Genomic DNA, 27,323 nt, shown 5'->3' on the forward strand with positions numbered 1-27,323 from the left:
CGTGTGGGAGCCTTTTGCCACCTATTCACTACCTTCTCGCTAGTTGTTCACCAGGATGGCACAGAACTTCTTACTTTGAATTTCCACCTTGCCTTTGCCTTTACTCTTCCTCCTAGCTGGAACGCCTCCCCCACCCCCCACCTGTGTCCTGCAACCCTTACCCATCTCTCAAGTCCTGGCAGTTTTAAAACCTGTGATCTCTGCCACCAGAAGGCCACGGGGGAGGGACTCTCCACTTCGTCAATCCTCTTGTGTCTCTTTTACATATTGGATGCCGAGGAAAGGATTTATTTAGGACTACAGGTGCCTAGCGTTTTTGAAAACCACTACCTGTGGGCATGCACAGTCTGTCCCGAATAGTGTAGCATGTGATTATGTACTGTCTGGTGTTGTTCTTTTGTCTTTTCTTCCACAACTAGAAAACCTTCCTTTACGTTTAGAGATTGTTTGATGAAGCTTCAGCTCTCCTGTCTCTGCAGGGCACACGGTAGGAGCACCTAGTGTTACGCAGGAATAATTGTACTCAGCAGGGGATCGAAATCTTGCTTAGGGGTCAGCAAGCATTGCCCGTTTGAACCGACATTGGCCCTTAGTGCACTTAGAACTCTCTTCTCTCAAAGTAGAGGAGATAATATCTCTCTGCGGGTCTCTAGCCCTGCATGTGAATTTCATGTTGGCATAATTCATGTTGAGTTAACACGTTAATAAAATATTGATAAAGCAAAAATAATGATCCTCTATACTAGTCTTACTAAGAGAAAAAAACCAGCTAATTAATCCATTAAATGTTTAGGAATATTTGCTTAAGTTTGATGGTAACTAATAGCCAATACTCCATTTTCTTTGATTTTTGTCATCTTTTTGTGTGTAAAAATTGGGGCTTGGGGTAATGCTGTGTGGCATATAAAAAAGAAAAAGACTAAAAGTTAGAGGTTAAAACGCAGTATTGGTGAAAGTGGATCTGGAAGTGTAAATTGCTATCCAGATGGAGATTTTCACTGGAGGATGAATGGAATTAAAAGACCAGCATATGGGACTCTTCCAAACTTTAATAAACGTCATGAATCTACATCACCTTCATTCTGGGGAAACTAATTTAGACATCATGTTTGCCAAGAGAATAATAACTGATATCAATTGCTCCCTCTTCGTGTGCCAGGCCCTGTGAGAAGCGTTGTATATGTCTGATGTCACTTAAACCTCACCACAGGGAGGTACAAATGAGAAAACCAAGCGTAGTGAGGTTAAGTAACTTGTCCAAGATCACATGGCTGGTAGCTGTCAGAATCAGAACCGGAATCCAGGTCTGGCGAGTATCAAATGCCTTAGGACTCAGTCATCATGTTCTTTACTGTTATGCTAAAATGTCTTGTGACATATGACTCATTTAGAGATTGACATTGTGATCTTTTAAAAAGCTTATTTTATTTTTACTTTAGACAGGCTTGTCCATTTTGCAGAAAAATGGAGCTGGCCCAGCTGGGAAGCAGGAAACCAAAACCGAAGTAAAAGAAGCCGGAGGCACTAAGTGTGCCACAAGGAGAAACAAGTTAGAACAGAATGCGGTTTAGAGGTATCAACGACCTTCCCTGTAAGGAAATGGAGATTTTTGACGTTGCAAATGACTTGCCCAAGATCATGCAATCTGTAACTGGTAAGCAGCAAAACTGGGACTTGTACCCACCAGCATTCACTGCCATAGTTTTGAACTATATTAAGGTTCAGAACTTAACGATGGTTTTTCAGGACCATAGTCCTATGAGTATTAAGGATTTAGATATGCATGTCGATGCATATATACGGTTGCTAAGTTTAGAAGGATGGACTAGATGGTTTTCTTTAGATGTCTGCCTGGCATGTGACTGATGACACAATTGGTTCAACAAGCATTCTATTAGGTGTCAAGCATTGTGGAAGAATCTTATCGCATCTTGTTTACTCAATTTAGCCTATAGATACCCATTTCTGGTTTTAGTCTGAACGCCAGACATCCAGAAGTCTGCCATTGGATGCTTTTGCTGCTTGCAAATGTTTTCTGCCTCGCTGCTCTGCCTACTTCTCTTGTCTCCTCAAAGATCAGTGGAAGGAGAGAAGATTCTGGAAACGCAGGCCATGTGCCAGCTCTCTTCTCTAACACCGCGTCCTAGCATAACCTGTTCTGCTGCTGAGTCCTCAGTGAGAGAGGATGCCGGCATGGCTGCTTGGCCAGCCCTCAGGGTGTTAGGGAGGAAGACAGCAGAAACCCAGGGACAGCCATGGTGGAGACGGAGCAATCTAACCCCCGAGGCGCGGGGAGCAGATGAAGGAAAGGATGCCCTGGGAGGCACACCAGAGCAGAGGCGAGCTCCCACCAGTTTCTACGTGAGGATGCACATTCGGCCTCCAGAAGCACCTGAGTATCTGCCCCGGCAGCCCGACTGGAATGTCAGCCCTTCACACGTAGAAGGTATGTAACAAAACCCTGTCAAGTGAATCTGTCAGCAAGAGAGAGCCGGGACACACCAGAACCAGGACATACTGATTTGATTCAGTTTGTCCACAAAGCCCTGAACCTGTCTCTCACCATACGTACATCTAAGTGTTTTTAGGCAGCGTGCACGTTGGTTTACGGCTCCTACAAGGAGTGCCTAGGGACTGGAGGGCATTAGGGAGGAATTTCTACTTGGAAATGATCTTTTACCTAATCTTTTAAGATACATATTCTTTAAGTTATCTTTAAGGTATATGTTTATTATGATTCTTTTGTCACTTTACTCTCAATTATAATTTAAGCTTCCTGATGGGAGAGGCCATCATATCTATTTCTTTAGAATCTTTGGCCGTGCCTCACCCAGGGCTGAGTCAGTCTCAGTGTTAGCTCGTTTAACGAACAAATAAATGACATCTTGGTATAGAAAGGGAGAAAGGGGAGGAGAAGGTGGTCATTTATTCAGGTACCAGTCAGATCTAATCCTGTTTGTTTTCTGAGGCTTAATCAGGTCATTGAATGAAAAGATGCTCAGCGTCATTGGTTATTAGGAAAATGCAAATCAAAACCACTCCACACTCACTAGAATGACTATAATAAAATAGGTGGACAATAATAAGTGTTGGTGAAGAAATGAGAAGCCTCATACATTGCTGGTGGGAATGTAAATTGGTACAGCTGTTTTGTAAAATAGTTGGCAGTTCCTCAGAAAGTTAAACATAGAATTACCATATGACCCAGAAATCTCATCCTATACTCAAGAGAATTGAAAACATATGTCTACACAAAAACTTGTACATATATTACACAATAGCATCATTCACAATAGCCAAAAAAGTGGAAACAACCCAAGTATCCACCAAATGATGAATATGGTATTCACACAATGGAATATTATTTACCCATAAAAAGTAACAAGTTCTGACACGTGCTATGACATGGATGAATCTTGAAAACATTATGCCAAATGAAAGAAACCAGACATGAAAGTCCATCTATTGCATGATTTTATTCTATTTCATTTCCATGTGAATAGTGCAGATTAGCAAATCCAGAGAGACAGAAAATTGACTGGCCAGGGCTGGGGAGAGGAAGGAATGGGGAGTGACTGCTTAATGGGTACGGGGTTTCTTTTCAGGATAATGAACATATTCTGGAATTACACAGTGGCTATGGTTGTACAACTGTGAGTATATTAGACATTACTGAATTGTACTATTTGAAAGGGTGAATTTTAGGATATGTGAATTATAGCTCAATTTTAAAAAAGAAAAAACTTAAGGTCAATGAATAGTTTGATAAACTTATTCTGTTCCCTTTTTTTGCTTTTTTTTTTTTTGGAAATGTGAACACATAGTTTTGCGATGACCTCAATAAAGATCACCTATCAACCACTGTATCTGAAAATGAGACATCTGTATATTCACCATGTGCTCTGGTCACCTAAGACTTTTGTGTAAAATTAGTGGTATTTCCATCTTGAGAGTTAGCTTCAGTTTGCTCTCCTATTAAATGCTACTGTAACATGTAACATCTAAAATATAATATAGAGCTGGATGTGTATTAAGTGCTTTCTGATGCCTAAATTACTCTAAGCTTTTTATTTTATAGCTATTTACTTATAAGAATTTTAGTGAGGTATAACTGACATACAGTAAGTTGTATGTAAAGTGTATAATTTGATAAGTTTTGACATAGGTATACAATCATGGGGTGATACCACAATAAAGATGGTGAACACACCCACCACCCTCAGAAGTTTCCACGTGCCCCTTCGTAATCTCTTCCTCCTGCCCTGCCCCACACCATGCGACCACTGATCTGCTCTCTGTTGCTGTAGATTAGTTTGCACTCTCTAGAACTTTATGCAAATGGAATCATATAGTAAGTATTTTTTTTTTTTGGTCTGGCTTTTTTTTACTGAGCATAATTATTTTAAGATTCATCCATAATTATTTTGAGGTTTATACATAGTCTATTTCTTTTTATTGCTGACTATTATTCATTGCATGAAAACCACAGTTTTATCCATTCATGTGTTGATGAACACTGGAGTTGTTCACAGTCTCTGGCTCTTAAAAATAGAGCAGTTATAAACATTTATGTACAAGTCTGTGCCAGGACATAGATTTTATTTTTTTCCCCTTGGGTAAGCACCTAGGAGTAGAACAGCTAGGTCATGTGGTTAGTGTATAATGTTTTGAGAGACTGTCAGAACTGTTTTCCAAAGTGATTGTACCATTTTACATTTCCACCAACAATGTATGAGAGCCCCTCCTTCAAATAGAAATATCTTTTAATGAAAATGAAGACCAAGGAGAGGATTAAACAATTGATTCAGAAGAGGTGCCTATGGGCCAACATGAGCTCTTTGAAAAACAGTGAAAAGTGAAAGAAATGAAACCACTTTTTGATGTTGCTTAAATGTGTCTGGTTTAAGCATCTAATTTCCAAATGGTAAACATGCCACCTACAAGTACCTCCCTTTGTGCTCACTTACCCAATTTTAGTACGAACAATGGGAAACAACAGAGTAGGAATAATACAATTGCTTCTGAAATGACAATGTAAGGCGCTAATGATAATCTCCTTCCATTTCTGGAGGAAAAGAACTTTAAATGTAGAGCAGTTGGCAGGTTGCACACTTAATTCCAATTAGTTCCTTCCTGGAGTATTTGCTTACATAAAACACTGTGAGCTATTCAAGTCTGAGGCCAACATTGTGGGACCAGAGGAAAATTGTGCTTAGACAAGACGATGCATTTCCTAAAGAGGCGCTGAACTAGGCAGGGCCAATCTAACAATGGATCAATTTTCCTAATTACACAGAGGCTAATCTGTAAAAACATTTAATTAGGAACTTTAAAAAAGAGTCTGTATTAGAAGGGAAGCAGAATTATTTAAATGCAGGTAATGTCAAAGGTGCTATAAAGTCTCTCCACAGAGCAGGTGACCTCCTACATGTTTTAGAACAGGAACTGGAAATACAGTGGCATAAGCACCATTGTAAACGGCAACCATATGCTTGACCTGGGTATTGGGATAATGGGGAGTGGTGGAGAGTATGGTGAACTGGAAAGAGTACACGCTTCTTTTAAAGGGAAGTTATTCAGTCTCTAATAATCGTTATCTTGCAATAAGTACAGGCCCAATGTTACTAGATCTGATTTTTCAATACAAGACAAAAATCTGAATTTTTAGGTGCAATCAGACTTTTAAATGTTAGCAATAATTTTTTTTTTTTAATTGCAGTGTGAGTCAAAAAGAACATATGTGCAGACCAGACAGGGCTTGTTGGCTGCCAGCTTATAACCTCTGGCAGTGGAGGAGTTTTGGGATGGCTCTCTCTCCAAATAGTTTCACTCATGACATTGATTGAAAATCTTTCTGATAGGGCAGAGGCTTACCTCCTCTTCGCATTAAGATTTCCTGTTAAAATGCAAAATAGTTCCAAGTATACTTTTTTCTTTAGCCATTAAACAAATAATCAGCCATTAATATCTTAGCTGAAGTTGAATTAAGTCTTTAGAAACTTAAAGTTATAAAGGAGACCCAAAAAGGGTTTCTCTGTATAGCACGTGGTTACAGATGGCCATTCTGCTGTTGCTCACGTAATTCTGGGGGTGGAAAGTTGAGAGCATCTACTCCATTGTTGGAAAGCTTCAGTTGTAAAAGTTGCGTGTGTTAAGCTAAAACCCGCCTCCTTGAATTCCTCCCCAATCTCTCCATGGTGGTCTCCTGAAGCTATTTGTAGTAAGCCTAATTATTCCTTTCTGCATGGGAATTCTCCAAATATCCTTGTGAGTGTCTCAATTCTTTGTCTAAATCTCTGTGGTCACTCTGGTCCTTCCTCATCCCACAAGCATCTCATTAGCACCTCTTTCAGCAGATCTCTGCTCTAGTGCTTCACGCGTGGTTTCGTAATTTGTGCGAACACATGACTATCTCCTAGAGCAGACTGTGAGTTTCATGGGGGGTTGGGACCAAGCACGCATGTTGGTACTCAAATCTTTTCATATTGCTTGGTACATAGTAGACATTAAGAAGTGATGGAAAGAAAGAAGGAAGGGAGGGAAGAAGGAAGGAAGGAAGGAAGGAAGGAAGGGAGGAAGGAAGGAAGGGAGGAAGGAAGGAAGCAAGGGAGGAAAGAATCAGTGACTGGAGTCTTGGAAGCTTGACTATCCTGTGTTCTCCTGTAAATGGACCTTGAGAGCTTGTTCGGAGGTTGTAGCAGGGGAGCACAGCTACTTGTACATCCTTGACTGAAGAATGGACCCTACTGAGGAAGGTCATCCTCTTCCACTGAGCATGCAGCTTCAGGAGGGATACACATGGGAGGGAGGAAGGGGACACCTGCCTAGCCAGCCAGATCAGCTGAGTCAACCCTGGCTCTCAATGGGGTGACAGATGCTGCAGCTGGGCTGCCCTCACATCCTGAATGAATTATTAATATGGTTTCCAGTTCCATCACCACTACTACTAGGAACATGCCTTTGTCAATGCCATTTTTAAAATATGGGACTTGGAACCATGGTCTGAACTTGGAATAGTGGAGCGTGGTATTAGCTCTCTTGCCCTGGACACTGGATGGCTATTGATGCGCTCTAAGATTGCATCAGCCTTTTTTTTGTCAGAGGCATTCTTGTTGGCTCTCAAGATATCTATGCTTCTCCTCGCTTTTTCTTTTTCTTTGCATGAACTGTTACTAAGTCAGGTTTCTCTAAACCTGCTTGTACGTGAAACTGACGATTGGCAAGTTCAGCATCTTATATTTGTCCCATTAAATTTCACCCTATTATTTGCAGCCCAACACAGAAAGATCTGTGTTGGATCTCAGTTTTACTGTCCACCCAGTGCATTATCTCACTGCCTGTCTCAGAGCTCTGTTTGCTGTCAGAACCATGGCTGTTGCTGAGTTGTTGGTGAGAGCCAGCTGAGATCCCTGTCTTGGGAGAATGCAGTCATCAGCATAGCGTGTCTTAAGTGGATAGGCCAGGGTGGGGCTCCACAGCAGGGGCTGCTCTGGGGGCCAGGGAAGGGAAGTAATTCAGAGAGTGAGGGGAGGAAGCAGAGAGGAAAGGTTTTTGATGAAAGCAAGTTCTATCTTCTTCACAGATCTGTCTAGGGCTTAGTCTCAACATTATACTTTACAAATATGAACAGTATTTCCTTGTTCACGTTCTCCTCCAGTACGTATTGAGTTAATGAATCATTTTGCAGCTACTCTGAACTCTACCAAGGCTTCCCCAATTTTCTTTCAGTAGAGAAACATACAGGCATGTTTTTCTCATCTAGGTGTGAGATTATCAACATCATGATTCTCATATTGACCTTCAATCCTTATTAAAGTGATACTGATGATAATAATGTCACCTCGCTTTGTTGTAACAGTTTATGCTTTTTAAAACACTTTCACATAAATCCCTGGCCCTGGCTCCTCGCAGTGGCCTAATGAAAATCACACAGGGGGTATGCTTAGGTCTACTTGACAGGAGTTCACAGCCCTGGACAATGAAATGGCCTCCAATGCTTCATGAAAGCCATGCTTACTCCAGGGAATGATCAGCGACAGACCTTTAAGGGCATCCTTGGAAGAACTTTTGGTGTAAGGATATCTTGTGAAAGTTTTATTTTCTTCTTAGTAAACTTATTCTCTAATCTACATGTTTTAATCCTAATGATTCTAATTCAAGAGAGGTGGGAGCTTGCTTTTTCAAAACCTAGGCTAGGTCCCATCACTGTGTCTTGTCTTAATTTTTTTATAAGAAATAAAGGAAATGGAAGGGATGGATTGGGAGTTTGGGGTTAGCGGATGCAAACTAGTATATGTAGAATGGATATAGAACAAGGTCCTACTGTATAGCACAAGGAACTATATTCAATATTGTGTGATAAACCATAATGGAAAAGAATATAAAAAAGAATGTATATATGTAGTTATAACTGAATCAATTTTCTGTACAGCAGAAATTAACACAACATCGTAAATCAACTACATGTCAATTAGAAAAAAGAAATAAAATAAATAGAATTGGATAGTTTACTCTGATACAGGAAACTACTGTTTGTCCATAAAATATGGGATATTGCACATAAGCCAGAGATTTTAAAAATATTTAAAGAAAGATTCCTTGGATTGGATTTACCAGAGATTTGTCTATTTTATTGGTTCTACCAAAGAAACAGCTCCTGGGATAATTAAGCAGTGGAATTGTTTTAATTTGTTTAAGTTTATTAATGCTTTTAAATATTTTTTCTTATATTTTCCTTAGCTTTAAAAATATCTTTTATTTATTTATTTTTCTTTTCCATTACATAAGAAACATACTGAAAACTATGAATTTGCTAGGATCAGATCTTGTGGACCCTGGTATTTCTGTGCCGTATTCATTACGTTTATATATGTGGTCTTTTTATTGTCTTGAACACCTCAGTGGTAAGTAAAGGAGATTTTGGTTTACTAATCTTTGATTCAAGAATTATTTAAGAAGATACTCAATCCGAGTGATTGAAATTTGGTGGGCTTTGGGGGCCTTGTTCTGTCTTTGGCTATTTCTAATTCTGCTTCATTTAAAATAGTTCAAAGTTCTGATAACTTCTTGAGATTAGGTGAAATCTTATAATTAAGATTAGGTGAAACCCTTATAATTAGTTAATAAGGGTCGAATGAGCAAAAATCGGTACATTGTATGAATCAAGACATTTGGTCAACATTTATTGACCACCTATTAAGTACCATGGACTCTGTTAGGCAATGGGAAGTGGAGAGAAATAAGATTCCTTCTCTGTCCCCAAGAACCCTACAGGAGGGGAACTGATTATGCTAGTGAATTAACAGAAGCTGTATTCATTGTCTTTAGATGTTCTGATTCAGTACAAGGTTGCAAAACATCCAGTAGGATTGCTAAACTGCAAGTCTGGGGTTTTTCTTCATGAATGAGATAACTGCACAATTAAGGAACTCCCCGGTTTTCTAATTGCTTTAAAGTAAAGGAGTTATAAAAATTGTGGCGACAGATTTACCTTGAAGCTAATGAACCCTAGTTAAGCCTCCTGGCACTGGGCTCATGTGGTCATATGCTTTTGTAAATTTGCAAAGGTAAGATTTTTCAATTCCTTTTCTTAAGAATGTTCTCCTGGACCTGTCTTTGCGGCAACCACATTTGTTCCTGCCATCTGTGTTACCAGGTAGCAGTGTATTTAAAGGTCAATAGATAATCTTTGTTGATTGCTTTTCTTCAGGAAATTTACACGTCTCTGAATAGTCAGTCTCCAAGTACTGCTAACAACTTTAAACGTTTACATATATACTTAGTGTTTTGTTGTTGGCACATACTAGTCACTACATCTAACTCCTTGAAAAGTGTTTCAACTATTCTAAAATAGAGCCAACAAACTGGAATGGAATCCTCAAGGAATTACCTCATTTATACCAATAAAATATGCCATAAAGAATAAAACTGTACAGTGTTTGAAAAAGCTTGAAAGTCCTTCCTCACTCCTTATGGGGTTGCATGATATATTTTCTATGACAAATTAATAATTGGCATTTGGGGGCTTCCCTGGTGGCGCAGTGGTTGGGGGTCTGCCTGCCGATGCAGGGGACGCGGGTTCGTGCCCCAGTCCGGGAGGATCCCACATGCCGCGGAGCGGCTGGGCCCGTGAGCCATGGCCGCTGAGCCTGCATGTCCGGAGCCTGTGCTCCACGACGGGAGAGGCCACGGCGGTGGGAGGCCCGCGTACGGCAAAAAAAAAAAAATAATAATTGGCGCTTGGTATTTTAGGAGACTAGAAAGGCAATGTTAACAGTGAACTCTCAACGGTGAAATACTACAGGTCCTGGAGCACAGGAACTCATGGAGAGAAAGTTTATCCTTTTTGTATCACCAGCACTTACCACAGTGCCTGGTATTCAGTAGGTGCCTAACAGTACTTTTTAAATAAGAGTGATGGGAAACCTGTCAGGAATTATACAAAGAGAGCCAGAATGGTTGAAATTTTAGGCAGTCCATTATAATACAAAACAACAGTAAGAACGTGATTTTGATCAGTTAGAGAAAATACTGTGACTCAGAGAAGGCTGACTCTTTGTATAAGTGGAGGCTTGCTGTATTAATGATAAAATTATAATGGCCTTTTACTGGGATAATTGGCGTGGCCTATATCAACATTTTGTGAGGAATTGTGGATTAAGCAATTAATTATGATCAACATATTAATTACGGAGAGAGGTTCCTCACTGATTAAATAATTAAAAATACCAACATTTCAGAGGTGGCCTATGATCACTGTGATAGCCGCCATGAGGATGTAGGGTTAGACTCCACTTGTATCCAGAGAGGGGTACTGATGGTGATGTGTGGGAATCCAGTATTTCTGTGATACTCCCAAATTAGTTCCCATGAAAGGAGAGAATTTAGATAGGCTTTTCCAAACTTTCAAACAACTGGCATGTTGATTCCTTATTCCCTTTTTTCCCTAGAAGCAAATTTATTCAACAGTTTCTACTCCTCTTTTTCCCCCTCCCCTTTCCTGCCCCACCTCCCTTCTTCTCTACTGATGAAGTAAACATGTGACTTGAATTCAAAATCTCATTATTTGTGTGACAGCGATTAGCATTTAATTTCAATTTACCTCCTGCACATATGGTGGATGGTTCAGCTGCTAGAATTTCGATGCAGGACTTCTTCAAAATCTAGGAGGAGAGGAAATCAAAAAAGTCAAAGCACAGCTTATTTTGTTAAAACAGAAAAGTGGGGTTTGCTTTTAGCTACCAGGATAGGAAGGCTCAGGGACATTATGTTGTAGTGGGTGGGTAAGTGGAGGATAACATTTTTACTAGTATCATTAATGTCAAGCATTTAGTGAGCCAGCACTGTGCTAGATGCTTCCGGGTATCCCCAAAATCCATAGGAATTATTCATTCATTTGATCTTTAGGCAGATATTTATTGAGTCTATGATACACCAGTCCTAGTTATAGAGAGGTTTAACATCTAGTTGAGGAAATGGGACCTACACTTGAAAAGAAAAATAACAATGGCCCAGCCTATGTGGTAGGTGCCAGGGTGAAGCGGCAGACGGTAGGAGCTACAGAGTTCCTGGGGGAAATCACTGAGGGCTGCTACATGGGGAAGGGCTTCCTGGAAGAGGTGGGTACTGAGGGTAGGACTCAGTCAAGTGGGGAGGAGTAAGTTAGGGGAAGGTTAAGGTCCAAGCAGGGAGTGGCATTTGCAAAGGTGAGAAACTAGAAATACATAGACCTCTTTAGCTGGAACAAAGGAGCTGGAACAGTAGAAAAACGAGTGATAATAGATAAGCTGGAGAAGCAGGATGGAGATGGCCAGCCCTCTAGAGGGGATACATGTTCAGATTACTCAGAGTTCCCTTCTAGTTAGAGAAGTGGAAATGTTGCAGGAGAAGGAGGGCTTTGAAGGCGGCTTGTTGTGCCTCGCTCTTTAGGAGGACCTTACTTGCATGGAACTGTAGTCTTCCGCCCAAGTGAGTCTTGTAGGGTTGAGTGGAGAGTCTGGAGGACCCCACGACCGCATAGGGAATTAATAATGAAGGCTTCTTCTGGCAAAAGCAGGGTACCTGACTGGTAGGGTTCAAGCTTTTCTCCACCATTTATGAATGCCGTCTCTTATTGCACAATGATTCTAAAATTTCGACCAAGCATTTTAAACAAGTATAGGACACTGAGTTAATTTACCAAGCAAAGGCAGTATCTTTATTTGGGCTTTACTTAATTTGGAAATTGAGATGGTTCAGAGGCCTGAAGGAAACTCTCTCTCTATTTATGAAAGGGGCATTTGTTAAAGGAATTAAGAGTGAAGTAAAATGTAAAGTCCATAAAAGAAAACAGCATCTTTTAGCATTGGGAAACACCCATTTACTTGTATGGATGTATGGATTTATATAGGCTTCTTTGTTCCAGCTTAAGTGACACACACACCACAAGATACAATCAAATAAAATACAATAAATTCAACAGGGGAGGAAATGGATTAAAGGGAAAATAAGGGGAAGATGAAGTAAGGAGTGAGAATAGCATAGAAAAATACATTTTTTGATTACGTATTATTAAGAGCTTATTTCCTTGCTAGGAGCAGCTCATGAATTTAGTTCTAAGCTTTCTAGTAGCAAATGAGAAGGGCAGACAATATTTATGAGATTCTCGATCTGAAGAATGAAAACAAACCAGTTTCTCAGAAGAGATAATATTTACCCATTCCAGAGAGAAATCTGGGCGTCCTCATAGAGAAGCATTGTGAAAGGAAGTGAACGACATGCTTGAGAAAATTGTTCTCTGATGTACAGATGACAGAACATTCAAATGCAGTCATTGAAACAGGCTCCCTCACAACCATGGGTCTTAGGTAATTCTCTATACCTGAGAGTAATAAGAAGCAGCACAGTCCTCCCTATCTTCAGGAGGATTGGTCCAGGACCCCCGCGGACAGCAAAATCAGAGGATGCTCATGTCCCTTATATAAAATGGCGGAGTATTTGCATATAACCTACACGCATTCTTCCATATACTTTAAATGATCTCCAGATGGCTTATAATACATAATACAATGGAAATGCTAATGTAAATATTTACCAGCACGAAGCAAATTCAAGTTCTGCTTTTTGGAACTTTCTGGATTTTTTCCTCCAATATTTTTGATCCCCAGTTGGTTGAATCTGCAGATGTGGAACCCACGGATACAGAGGGCAGCCTGTATTTCTTTTTCTTGACAATTCTAAAATCCAGATTTCCAGCTGACATTTTTTTCCTGCCATTATTTCTGATTCTTTTACAATGTAAAGGCATTTTCGTATTTTGATTCCTCTATCTGTTTTCAGCTTCTACCTCATTCCACAGTCAAAGCAGTTTGTTCCTTTTTGTCAGTGTTTGCCTTATTTCTTCTCCCTCTGGCTTACCCAGTCACCGTCCATCTCGAACATAGGTGCAGCCTCAGTTCTCCCTGGTCCCCAAGGATCTGCCATCACCTCTGAGCCCTTCACTGACATTCTGACTGGGGATCAGGGACCCCAAGGATGTATCCTGGACATCCATGTTTTGCTTCTGGCTTTTCCATCCTGCCTTTCCAGTGGTCAATTGGTCCTTCAGATGCAGCAGCATCCTAGGACTGGGGCTTGCCAAAATCTTCACCCAGATCCTTGCCAGTGACTCATACCCCAGTGCCCTATCTGAGCTGTGATGACAGTCGACTCCCCTCTCCCCCCAGTTTGCTGCCATTGGGCTCCTCCTGGCTGAAGGGCCACCTTAGCTACTGGTTGCCATAACTCAGAGAGGCAGGCATGCCCTTCAACATGTCTTCAGGCATAAATCTCTTAATAGGCCACATTGGGAGATCCAGAATTAACCCATATGGAGAACTTTATTAAACAGTGACATTAGAACGACACAAAGCTTTGTTTATGTTTTAAATAAAATTCCTCTGTCTCCTTTTATAAATCACTTTATCATCTACAACTAAAGATTTCAACAGTCCAAGAATGAAAATTGGGCTATCCCATCTATCCTGTCTCCATTCCCCAAACTCCATCAAAACACATAAATGAAATCTTCACCCATGTTAAGTTCCTGACTTTGAAGCAACATTTTTTTTTTTAAAGTGACTCAGCCCTTGTAGTGTTGTTGTTTGGGAAGGTCACCACTCTTTTTTTTAAATTTATTTTATTGATTTATTTATTTTTGGCTGTGTTGGGTCTTTGTTGCTGCGCACGGGTTTTCTCTAGTTGCGGTGAGCAGGGGCTACTCTTCGCTGTTGCGAGCGGGGGCTACTGTTTGTTGCGGTGCACGGGCTTCTCATTGCGGTGGCTTCTCTTGTTGCGGAGCACGGGCTCTAGGTGCACGGGCTCCAGAGCACAGGCTCAGTAGTTGTGGCGCATGGGTCCAGCTGCTCCGCGGCATGTGGGGTCCTCCCGGGCCAGGGCTTGAACCCATGTCACCTGCACTGGCAGGCGGATTCTTAACCACTGAGCCACCAGGGAAGCCCGTGAAGCAACATTTTTGAACCAACCCTAACACTTAGCCAGGGGTGAGTAAAGGAAACACCCGTGAATCTCTGACCACAAAGACACACTTACAGGTTTTGTCATAATAAACACATGCTGTATTATTCTCTCAAAGTGTCTGCAATTAGCTGATAAATCTAAGGAGTGTATAAAGGGCCAAAAAATTTCAGCCAAGGGCTGTGATTCAATCCAGTAAAAACACAGCTTTCCCAATCTTAACTTAAAACATCTGGAAGGGAGGCATTGCAGCCAATGGAGTAAAATTTATCAGTGAGGGGCATGGGCAGGACTTGTCTGGGACTGTAGCTTCTATGAGTTAGAAATGTCTGGTTTCAAAAGGTAGGAAGTCACAATGGCATGGGGTGGATTTGGGGGGTTCCTTTGGTTATTAGCAGCCCAGACTGTACAGTAATCAGTCTGTCCGAACTTCAGCAGACAGCAGATCAGCCTAGGGACTGGAGGCTGCATGGGGGTGGGGAGGCAGAGGATCCCTCCCCGACCTGGGCACTGGTAGCCATGGAGGAGGTAGAGACACAGCACTGGGAGATGGATGAAGGGAAATCACTAGACCGAGTGGAAAGAATTCACACAGGGTTGGGGCGACGTCAGAGGTGATAGTCTAACTGACCTCTGATGGAGACTGGCTAAGACTACCACATGCCTCAAGCATGATCCAATGTGAGGAGCTGGGTCCTGGTCTTGCCCCTGGTTCTGTACTTACCTGACCTGTGGTCCTTGACAAGTCCTTTAACTAGTCTGAACCCCAATTCTGGGAAACAGTTTAACATACTAATAGTTTAGTATTAAACTAAATTGGAGTCGAATTGCTTGAGTCAACTCACTCATGAGCACTGTGACCTTGGGCAAGTTCCATAACCTCTCTGAGTCTCTGTTTCCTCATCTGTAATAGTGGGATAAGAACAGCGCCGACTGCATGAGGTTGTTCAGTTGGGAAGATTAAATGAGATAATATAGGCAGACTCCATAGCACAGGGCCTGGAAGTCCTCAAATAATGGTAGTTTTAATCTTAAGAACCTGGGCTCTGGAGACAGAAAAAATAGATTTGGGCTTTAAATAGATTTATGTCCAAATACAAGCCTTATCACTTACTGGACATGAGGATTTGGATAAGTTATTAAACTTCTGAATCTCAGTTTCTTTCTCTGTAAAATGAGAACAAGAAAAACACCTCAAAGGGCTGTCTGGTGGTAAAATGAGTAATAGACATGAATGCAGAGATATTTAGTTTGTAAAATCAATAGAACTTAGGTGGTAAAATTCATATTGGATTAGAGAGTGAGGAAAAGAGTGAGATTAAGGAAAACTGACAAGGTTTTTGTTTTATAGACAGAACTAGACAGATGGGATTGGTCAACAAATAGTATTTAACAACCTTGGGCCATCAGCCAAAAGTGCCCTTCATGAAAACAAGAAACCAAGAAATGTGCTCAGAACAACCTTAGTAGTAAAGCACTTAGTAGGATGTCTGACACATATTTGGTTCTCAAACAATGGTAGCTGTGACTGTTACCGCTGTTATTATTGCTACTACTGCTATTACTCTCGGGCAAAGATGGTTAGCTCATATCTGCTTCTATCCTATCACCCACCACTGGCCCTTTGCTAAGTCCTATTTGCTGAAAATGCCTGAAAGATGGCTAATAATATTTTCCTGCTACCTTTTGGGCAGATTTCAAAAAGAAGATATATGGGTAAGCATGTTTGAAATCTGCAAAGAACTCTATTGTAAGTACATGGGTTGTTACTGGTAGTGACACTCCTGCACACCTCATGAGAGTGTTGGGGGAGTAAAAGAGGCAGCAGGTGTAAAAGAACTTTGCCAAGTAATAAGGGCTGCTTAATAGACTTAAACTGAAATCGGACTTCCCTGGTGGCACAGTGGATAAGAATCCGCCTGCCAGTGCAGGGGACGCTGGTTCAAGCCCTGGTCCGGGAAGATCCCACATGCCACGGAGCAACTAAGCCCGTGTGCCACAACTACTGAGCCTGTGCGCCACAGCTACTGAGCCCGCGTGCCACAACTACTGAAGCCAGTGCACCTAGACCCCGTGCTCCACAACAAGAGAAGCCACCGCAATGAGAAGCCCGCGCACAGCAACGACGAGTAGCCCCAGCTCGCCACAACTAGAGAAAGCCTGCGCGCAGCAACGAAGACCCGACACAGCCAAAAATCAATAAATAAATTTATTAAAAAGAAAAAGTGAAATCCATTGTGAACCAGTCCAGGTTGTATATAAAACTTATATATATATATATATATATATATATATATTCTAAAAATCTAAAGTCCTTTTTCATAAAGTTCAGAGTTTACGCAGAGATTTCTCAAGAATACTTAAAGATTGTGAATATTTGCATAGAGTTGTTAAGAATCCCTCCCTTACCATAAGCATACCTAATATTTTCCCCCCTAACTGCTCTGCCTCCTTCCCTAATAAAGTATCGGTCTTCATTTACTTGGCCACTTCCTGCTGGAAGACTTTTTGTGTTAATACAAGACCAGTTTCCTTTATCCATTCATAGTATAGGGTCCTTTTCCTTCCACATATCTAGACAGCATGTTTCTTAGTGTCTTACTTGTTGTGAAGGGTACATTCTGCTTCAAAGATGTCTGGAGCTTCAAGTAGGCTGGCCCACGGGTGGTTAACTATCTATTGCCCAATTACATCTCTCTAGTTCTCTAAGACGAAAACCTAGGAGTTTTCCTTAACCTCACTCTCCCAGTCACCCTCCAAATCCAGTATGGATTTTGTGACCTAAGTCTACCAATGAAATATTTCTGTATTAATTCACATTTTAGTATAAATTGCTAAGAGGACTCACTGTGGTTTATAATTATATATTTATCTTTTTGATTGTTTGGTCATTGTCTATCTTCCTCAGACTATAACCTCTATAAAGGCAAGGAGATTTGTTTTTATCCACCACTGTACCCACAAGGCCTAATCTAGCACATAGTAGGCACTAAATAAACACTTATTGAATAAATAAATGGCACACTTTCTGCATGGCTTCATTGACTGACATTTTAGTATATTATGTATCAGTCTTTCTTTTTCCCTGTAAATATAATCTTTTATTACAGTAATCTTTTCTGGTTTTTTAAATTAAATTAAATTTTAAATCTTTTAAATTAATCTTTTATAGTCTTTTGAATACAAGGCTATGTTCAGCGTCTTGTAACATCTCCCTCTTCTTATCGAGTCTTTGGGGACTGCCTTCCCAGGAGGCCTACTTCAACACCTCCATCTTTTTAAATGGCTTATCTTTTTAAACAATGACGTTGTAGATGTATCATGTTCCCATGTCTAAGGTCTAGATGGGCCTGCTGTGTAAAAGGCCTTGACCCCTTTATTTGGGAAAAATGTAAAAGTATATGTTTGGGGGGTGGGGCGCAGGGTCCCAGGTACACTAATATAGCTTATGGCAGAATGTACATTGGGTAAGCCTGCAGGCTATTGCTTTTACAAAAGGCCAGGGAGCTCGGGACCCAAAACTGGCTCACCCATGCCTTCAGGACTGCCAATGTTGCCCCCATGAATTTTGAAACTATTTGGTCTCTAATAAAATTTTGAAAAAAAAAAAAAGATAGTCACCTTTCCTAAGTAAAATGCACTCTGCACTTAAAATCAATAGACATATCTATTATTAACTATGGACATTATCCTAGATTCATATCCAGTTCTACAGAATCTGAATTTAAAATAAAAATTTACTATCACACACACATCTTTCTGGGATTCATATATGATTTTATGTTACAGTCATACATTATGCCAAATAAATATTGCAACATGCAAGAAAGACATTCTTAAGAAGTTACTGAATTTTAGATAATAAAGCCCATCCTCAAAACATACAAGAATTTTTGTCTGGAGGGGGGCACCCAGCTCACTTAAATAAATGCTACTCTTCTCTCAGTTAGTTTCACACTCAACGAGAGTCTGGTGTGAAGAAGCACAGGACAAACAAGGTTCTGAAACCGAGGAAATTCATTTTTATTCCGTGAAACCACTTTCCTCTCCTGTTTTCAGAAGGAAAGCTCAGATAACTGTGAATTCCGAGACGTGGTTTATTTAGTAAGAGAAGCTTGCTGATCTGCTGAATACTGGCAAAGTCAGTGGCCCTCCTTGGGAGCTAAACCCTGCAGCGTTTCACTGGGTTTTGTTCTAAATTCTGCTCTTGCTTTTACAATGAGTCTTAACAGATTCCTAGATATAGGAGAAGGAGCTGGAGGGGTGTGGGGTGACCTGAGGATTAACTGAACATACCCCTCTGCAATCTTTGTAGCCTATTCAAGCAATGGGACTTTTTAAATTACATTTGGACTATTTCATAAGCCAAATAGAAAAAATAGCTTAGTTGAAATGCCTGGCCCGAATGCCTGCAAAGTCTGAGTCTAATTAAAGACTGCTGAGGCAAATGATTTTTTAAAAAGATTTTCTGCCCACTACAGAAACAACAATTGATTCTATTTATGTTTCCAGGCCTGCTAATGTGAATGGGGCACAAAATGCCATCTTTTATAGATATGGTCCTGGAAAAGAGGGTGGGGGAAGGACTAACGGGCTTTTACAAGAAACGGAGCCACAGAACTGCCCACTTGTGGTGCAGTGCAGGTCCGAACACTCTGCAGTCCTCTGCCCTGCTTTACAATGAACACATATGCACAGCCCGGCATATAAATGCACTGGACACCACGGGGAATACGACAAAGGGGGCGGTCTCTGTGACTGCACAATTCAGCATCTGACCAGGGGGAAAGGCACGTGCCAAACAAGTGATGCCAACAATTAGTGCCACTGGAGTTCAAGGCAGGGAGAGTTCAAGGTGTAGGAGAGACCAGGGCAGGCTCCTCAGAGAAGAGAGGACAGGAGCATAGCCTTGAAGTTGAGACAGAACTCGAGAAGGCATTCAGATGGGGCAAAGGAGGAGAGAGTGGTTTCTTCCGATCACAAATTAGGATGGTTTCTTCCAACCACAAATAAGGCTGATTAAGAGAAGGGCTGTTGCTGAAACGGGCCTTCCCCTCTGCTAGCCCTGGAAAGAGAGTTGCTTCAGTAAAGTCAGGTACTTTCCAGAACTATAGGAATGTGATTCAGATTTTGATTTGAGGAAAACCCTTAGCAGTTCCTCGTGGGGTCCTGGAAGAGTAGATGGGAGGGAAGCAAGGAAGATGGGCTTTGCCTTTGTCAAAGCTTCACCAGGGCTGGATCAGGGGCTCCATTTCTTTCACCTTCCCATGATTCACCTTCCCATGAGTAGAAGGGAGAAATCAGCACAGGACATGGTTTTCATAAATAAAATAAATATATATACACCATGGAATAGATTCATTCCTCAGTTTCAGTAATTTTAAAGCTTCCTTGATAACAGGATGTTTGTGCCAAAACTTGCAAGAAATCCTTGCAAATATGGTCATGTTTGCCCAATACTTGTTTATTGTTGATCAGACATGTAGAAAGCTCTAGGCGCTGACTCACCCTCGCATTAATAGGAAGCCCTACGCAGGCTTAAATATTTATTGTAGGGAAATGCTCCTAGATGGAGATGGCTTGGTGCCAGTGACTGGGTTCTCCTTCTCAGAGACAGTGTGCCTGGTTCCAGGTACCGCCCTTCATTGCACAAGAAGTGGGGACAGCTGGGAGGAGTTGGCATCACGGTAACCAGGCCAAGTGTTGGGATTCAAAGCTGCAGACCCATTTCAGGGTTATCCAAACCCAGCTTTCATGTAGGTTCCCATTTCACCGCCTGCAGCACTTTTGAAAAGGCAAACAAAGACCCAGGAGCCTCGCTGGACCTTTGCTTCATATTTTCACTTGAGGGCTGGCGCTACATTCACCAGTTGTGGTCGATGGAAATTCCCCGAGGAAGCCACAATAAGGAAAGGCAAAAGCATAGTTTCTTCCTTTACAGTTTTACTGGCTTAAAGGGCTCCAATCTTCCAACCATCCAAATTTTGTCTTATTTTATCAACCAAGTTCTGCAAAAGCAAGAAGGAATTCTGTCCTCCGAGGTAGAGTCCTGAGCGAGTGTGGAAGGGAAGACGTTCCTTTCAGCCTGTGTCAAGTCGCCAGCTTCTCATGATGATGGAATTTCATCCATTGAGCAGAAACTGAGATTTCTCCGAGGCACTCTCCACCTAATAGTAAGCGGCAAAAGCTCTCCTGCCCACCACCCGTGGTACCCTCAGATCAGAGAACCCACCTGGGTTCTGGTCTTGCCTTTGCTATAACTGTGTGAACTGTGTCAAGTCATTTCACGTTTTTGGTCTTCAGGGTCCCCTTCTCTGAAATGGAGCTGCTTCCTGGCCTACCCACATCGTTCACTAGAGCACTATGGTCACCTTGTCATGGACCTTAGAGACAGAGCTGAGTCTATTCCGGATCACCGCCCACTGCTGTGTAGTCTTGGACAAGTTAGCTAATCTCTCTGTCCTTAGAGTATGCGCTTCTCTAGAAGGAGTAATAATATCTACATTAAATGGTGGTGGTGAGAATTTGATGAGATGACTATGTAAAGTGATTTTCACAGGGTCTAGCGCCTAAGAATTCACTAAATGATGACTTTTCTTATTTTTACCTTCCTAAGGAAATAGAGGTGGGAGAAAGCCTGGGCTCTGGAGTCATGGAACTGGGTTCCAACCCTGATCTCGCCATTAGAGCTGTGTGCTCTTGTGCAGGGTATCTGAGCCTCAGTTTCTTCATCTGTAAAATGGGAATATTTCCCTCCTAGGGCTGTTGTGATTTTTAACTAGGATAATATTAAATGGGAAAAAGGAACAATGTTTGGCCCCCAAATAAGTTATCTACAGGCATTGATTTCTTTCTGCCTTTTTCCTATGTCCCACTGATGGGAGACTAAAATGGAAAACAAGTGAAGGCACTTTGAAAAATAACATGTTATGCAAATCTGAAACATAAGTACTTCCTCCTTAAAGTAGAGAGGATTGAGGAACAGTAAAAAGACCAAAACACAGGAATCAGGTCGAGGAAGCAGAGAATCCGGGGACTTGATGTATCCATGCCTTGAATAATCAGCTTCTGATAATCCAATGGTGATTTTCCACTTCCTCAGACATTCACAGCCCAGTATTGTGGAAACAGCAGGCTCTCTGGACCCAGACTTCCCTCCTCCACCATTATGAGTGGGCAGACTTGGGGCAGTTTATCTAACTGCCCGCACCTCAGTTTCCTCACCTGTAAAATGGGGATATTAAGGCCCTCTTCAGAGAGTGGTTGTGGAAATGCTTAACAGAGGAGCTGGTAGAAAGAAGATGCTCAGTAAATCATAGTAATGTTTCTTCTTCTTCACAGGCCTCATGACTACTTGTCCTGAGTGTTTATTTATTCATTAACCAAAGGGGAGCTGGGTAAAGCGCCATGACCTCTAGATTCCCTGAGAGTCTTGACTGCAAGCATGATTGTTCCATTGTCAGACTTTGTATATGGTACGTTTGCCCACTGCCCTTACAGTAAAATAGCAGAGTTTTCAAGGCTGCTCATGATTTAGCCGTTGCTTGCTGCTTCCTTCATCTTCTGTCATTTTCCACCCAAGCCCTACTCTTCTTTCATTCTGTTATATACCATCTTAGGGTTCTGGTCTGACAAGAATGTTGTATCCATGCTCTTTCGATGAACAACTCTATTTCACCTTCAGCTTATCTCTGCACAGGGGCCTGAGGTCTTTTCCAACTTTACTCTTAATCTCAGTCATATGTTACTTCTTATATACCATGTGTCACATAATTATACATATTTATTTATTGACTTGTTTTTATGTGTCCCTCCCACCAGACTATAAGCTCCACCAGGATAGGGTGTCTACCTGCTTACTTTTAACCAAATGGTCAGAGTCTACCATAAAACGTTTTCAATGAGTATTAGAGGAATGAATAAATATTAGTCCCTGCATCTTGATTGGGGATTTAAAAATAAGGTCACTAGTAAGAGGTACGACTACCATGTATAAAATAAATAAGCTACAAGGATATATTGTACAGCACAGGAAATATAGCAAATAATGTATAACCTTAAATGGAGTATAATCTATAAAAATATTGAATCGTTATGCTGTACAGCTGAAACTTCTATTGCAGATCAACTACACCTCAATAATAAAGGAAGGTCACCATGGGTCTAAAACTTCATGAACTATTTGAGCCCTTGAACACTGCTCTGCACTCCTATTTTGGATAATTAAGCCCAGTCCTACTTTATTATGAGAAAATAACCAGCTACAAAACAACGTCCATGGGAGAAAGCTGGAGAGATGCTTTAGATGGCGGGGGTGGTGGGGAGGGGGGAGGAAACAAGAGCTTTCTTTTCAGTATCCAGAAGGAGAAATGAACCTACTTCTTAAAATTAGTTAACCAACTTTCAGGCCATAATTATTTCTGTCTGAGTTGAGAAAGACGAGTTGTGCTGTGCTTGTCCCTGTTTTCCTGTCCAGGCAAATGAATTAACAACTGCGATAAACATGGGTTTCGAGTATTGGAAGGATGGAAACCGCTAGCATAAATCCCAGATGAAAGCTCACAAGAATGCTATCATTCGGCTAAAAATTTGGAGTCTCAAATTATTTTTTCCCCCTTTTGGAAGACTGTTTCACTAAAATTTCTTAAACATCTTTGGGGTGATTTCCATTGGGGGTAGGGAGAGTTTTACAAACATCTGGGTTCATGTTGAGCTTGGGTGAGTTGCTAAGGTTGAAATATTCAAGGACAACAACAATTTATGCAGATTAAAAAATACTCAAATTATTTGGGTAGGAACCAACTGTTAAATAATGTGGCACATGGCTCATAAGAACCTTTGAACAGGTAAGAGCTGTCCCTGTTGGAACCCAGCCATCTGAAGAAAGGACTTCTGCAGTAGCCTCATGCCTGGGTTCCTGCCTCTGGGCCTCCCCAGTCTCCTTTCTCTATATAGGGACACTGCCATCAGATTCTCTTCTTAAATATTACTTGTTAGACGTTCAAAATGTTTCAGTGATTACACTAATTTGGAGTCAAAGTTCCTTCAAGGCTCCCATCAATCTGCTTCTAACCCAATGTCTCAGCTTATTTCCCATTACTCCTGACTCCTTTATCCAAACTCTCCCACTAGACAGATAGGTATTATTATTGTCTTAAAAATATGCTTGCTCTTTTCCAGTCTTTGGGCTGAGGTCATGCCATCTCTTCTCTGGTGCTACCCATCACCCATCCTCTACCCCAGTTTCTCATGAAGGCTCCGGTCCAGAACAGTCCGCCTCTGAGCTGCCACAGGATTCATGGTCAGGCCCCAATCCTGCTGTTAACTGTCTATCTAAATCACTATTTGGGTGTTGTTTCACCTGGTTATTACATTTCTTGTCACTTATACTGTCAAGTACGCCACACTGACCCCAGAACTTATTTACAGTAGGGGTCCCTCACCTGAGGATCCATAATTGGCACTGATAACTTCTCTATCCTTTCAATAATTTGCACTTTCTGGTTAAGACGGTTTCAGTGTGTTTCTGTTCCTTGCAAACACATCTTAAAGAAGATGACTGTCACGTGGACATATTTAGGATAGGATCTCTCAACTTGGGGTGGGATTATTTTTCACAGTTCTGAAAACGTAAGGTCACATCTATCAATATTGTGAAAGTACAACACCTGGGGCACTGATTAAAACGTGCAGATTTAAAAGATGCAGTTTCATAGGCTCCATCACATACTGACTGTGAGATAGAAGCTCCTGGGGATAGGGCCTGGGAATGGGTATTGCAAACAAGATTCCCCAGGTGATTTTTATGCATATGCAAGAAAATTTAGAGGGTGAGGAGGGAAGCTGACACCAAGGTTTCTCATATGATGGTGAAGGGTCATGGAAGAGGAATTAATTCATATGTCTTGAGGACTGATTATGTGCCTGGAAAAATATTAGGTATTTTCACTAGTGTTATCTCTTGTAATCCTCAGACAAGTCTACGACATGTGTCTCATCATTAATCCCTTATACAAATATGGAACTAAGCGAAATACCTCATCTAAGGATCTATAAATGGCAAGCTGTTGGGTCAGCCTTTCAACTCTGGGCTGACCAGCTCCAAAGTTCCTACTTCTTACTCTGCTTTCCACTCTGCTGGGGTTCTAAGCAAACCTTGGAGGGAGGGGGAGGGAGCATGAGGCACATCCAGGTTGGAGGTTTCCTAGGTCAGTCTGCGGGAGCTGGGCAGATCCCAAGCTCCTGATGGGTAAACCTGGCTTAAGACCCCACTGACATCTTAAGCGGACAGTGATCCTCTGAGCACTGAATCTGCATCCTGGACCCCAAGTCTGAAGCCTCGTGAGCTCCAACTGGAGAGACCACTGTCTGTCTGCCTGGTCCCCAAACCTAAAGATGGAGGCTTCAGCAACCCTGGACTTTATTATAGGAGCAACACACACACAGGCCTTCTGGTTGAGGCTTCAAAGACTCGCATCCTCCAATATTCCAGCTGGACCAAGGGCCTAGCCTGGGGATGGATGGTAGAAAAGAGAGGCCCAGGAAGCCAGGTCCTGTTCACTGATAGGAAAGGGATGATAAAAAACCAGGATGGGATGAAAAAGAGGGCTGGTGACGGTGCAAACTCTGGGGAACGTTGAAACCCTCATATTTTACAATGAGGGTGAAATATCACTCAGCCATGAAAAAGAATGAAAGAATGCCATCTGCAGCAACATGGATGGACCTAGAGATGGTCATACTAAGCGAAGTAAGCCAGACAAAGACAAATATCATATGATATCACTTATATGTGGAATCTAAAACAATGATATAAATGAGCTTATTTACAAAACAGAAATAGACCCACAGACATAGAAAACAAACTTCTGGTTACCAAAGGGGATAGCAGGGGAAGGTATAAATTAGGAGTTTGGGATTAGCAGATACACACTACTATACATAAAATAGATAACCAACAAGGACCTACTGTATAGCACAGGGAACTATACTCAATACCTTATAATAACCTACAAGGGAAAAGAATCTGAGAATCTGGAAAAGAATATATGTGTGTGTGTGTGTGTGCATGTATGTGTGTAACTGAATCACTTTGCTGTACACCTGAAACTAACACAACATTGTAAATCAACTATTAAAAAAAAAACACCAAAAAACCAAAGGGCCACAAAAAAACGAAAAAGAAAAAAAAAAGAAGCTATGTTGTGACTCCAGGTAAGTTCCATTCATGAAATGAATAAAAGTTTAATATAAAAAAAAAGAAACCTTCCTATTTGGGGATTATAGATCTAATGCAGTGGTTCCATTAAAATCACCTGGGAAGATCTTAAAAATCCTGTTCAGATAATCATCAATGGGCAGCCAAGATAGAAAACCACTGGTCGAAAGTGCCTCTGACGGCCAAGCGATCTAGGCTGAGCCTGTAATGTTCAGAAAGCAGCTTGCGTTCAGTCACAGTTGGGAAAGCTGAGGTCGGTCAAGTGCACGGCATCAGCTGCAGTCCTTCCAGTATGAGAACTGCCTGAAGTTTGGCTCGCTGCCAGAGCAAGTTTCCTTTCCATTTTTAATTTTCCATTGTAGGGTAAAGAATTGGCACAGGAGAATGAGAAAAGAAACATGTGTGAACGGCAGGATGGAGACGTGAAACACGACAGATATAAAGATATACAAAGAAATGTAGAAGAACACCAGCCTTAGTGAGATGGAACTGGGGTATCTACAGCAGGTCAGGGGGCAGAAAGTGCCGGGGTATCCATTCTCAGAGGAAGTGCTCTACTCACTGAGTGGATGATGCCTTGCAGGGCCTGGAAGCCATCATTTACCGGAAACACGTGGTCCTTACTGTCTGCGATCCGGGCCAGCTGAGGACACAGCAAACGCACAAGGAGATGTGTCAGGCTTGCACGTGGAGAACTGAGGAAAGCCACTGGGTCCAGGGGCCTCCCTCTCCTTTTAAAACCCACAGGAACTTGAGGGCTTGCCTGGGCTCAGGGACCTCACTGAGAAGCCCTCAGTCATAATGAGATTTCCAGGGGACTTACTCTGGAGCGGGTCCGGAGGGTCGGTTCCAGCTTTTACATTTGTTTTAATACTTGTCTCCTTGGGACCAGCGGTAAGATTGCCCAGCTAGATGAACATTTGGCCTGGGTTGATGTATTTATGGATTTGGGGGCAGGCCATTGGCTTCTTTTTCTCCCATTCAACCACATTTCTGTTGGCAACTATATTCGAATCAAACAGACTCAAGTTTCCTTTCAAAGCAACTTTAAAAATAAATTCAAGCTTTGGTGTTGGGCAAGCCCAATGAATGGGGACCCTTATCTTTCACCGAAACTTCTCATTGAGGAAAGGACCCTTGCGATTGGTTTGGTTGCTTTGTGGAGCCAAGGACTGGAGAAAGGAGAAACTGATCTGCAGAGATTTTCTACTCCCAGACTCTGTCTAGTGCTGTGGTTGCCACAGTCAGTCAGTGCCAGGATTTTTACTGATTGTAAAAGTAATACACAATCATTGGGAAATTTCAAAAAACCAGGAGTGTTCAAATAAAAAGAAAAAAGTTATTAATAATTCATCTGTCCATCCATCCATCCATCATCTTTCTATTACTGTTAATTTGATATGGTTTTTCAGACTTTTCCTATACAAATACACACATTTCATTTTAAAAAGTACACTCATACTATCCTCATACTGTTTTGTAACCCTGTTTTATTCATTTAACAACATATCCTGAACTTTGTCAATGTTATTAGAACAAAAAGGAACTATGAAGTACACGGAAGTACATCTATTTAGGTTGCTAACACATTTTTACAATTTGCTTATTGTGA

At 41.5% G+C, this 27,323-nt stretch overlaps 1 protein-coding gene across 2 annotated transcripts in view; it reads right to left on the reverse strand.

Annotated features, from left to right (window-relative positions):
- The window catches only part of ANTXR1 (ANTXR cell adhesion molecule 1), a 242,800-nt gene that overhangs the window by 151,912 nt on the left and 63,565 nt on the right, over positions 1–27,323 (reverse strand). For both annotated transcript variants that reach the window (XM_060026455.1, XM_060026456.1), the window contains exons 8-9: positions 26,274–26,354; positions 11,102–11,162 (exon numbers count right to left, since the gene is read on the reverse strand). In XM_060026455.1, the coding sequence (XP_059882438.1) occupies positions 11,102–11,162; positions 26,274–26,354 (142 nt within the window). The remainder of the gene's footprint in view (positions 1–11,101; positions 11,163–26,273; positions 26,355–27,323) is intronic.

The sequence above is a fragment of the Delphinus delphis genome, chromosome 12, assembly GCF_949987515.2.
Source record: "Delphinus delphis chromosome 12, mDelDel1.2, whole genome shotgun sequence".
NCBI lineage: Eukaryota > Metazoa > Chordata > Mammalia > Artiodactyla > Delphinidae > Delphinus > Delphinus delphis.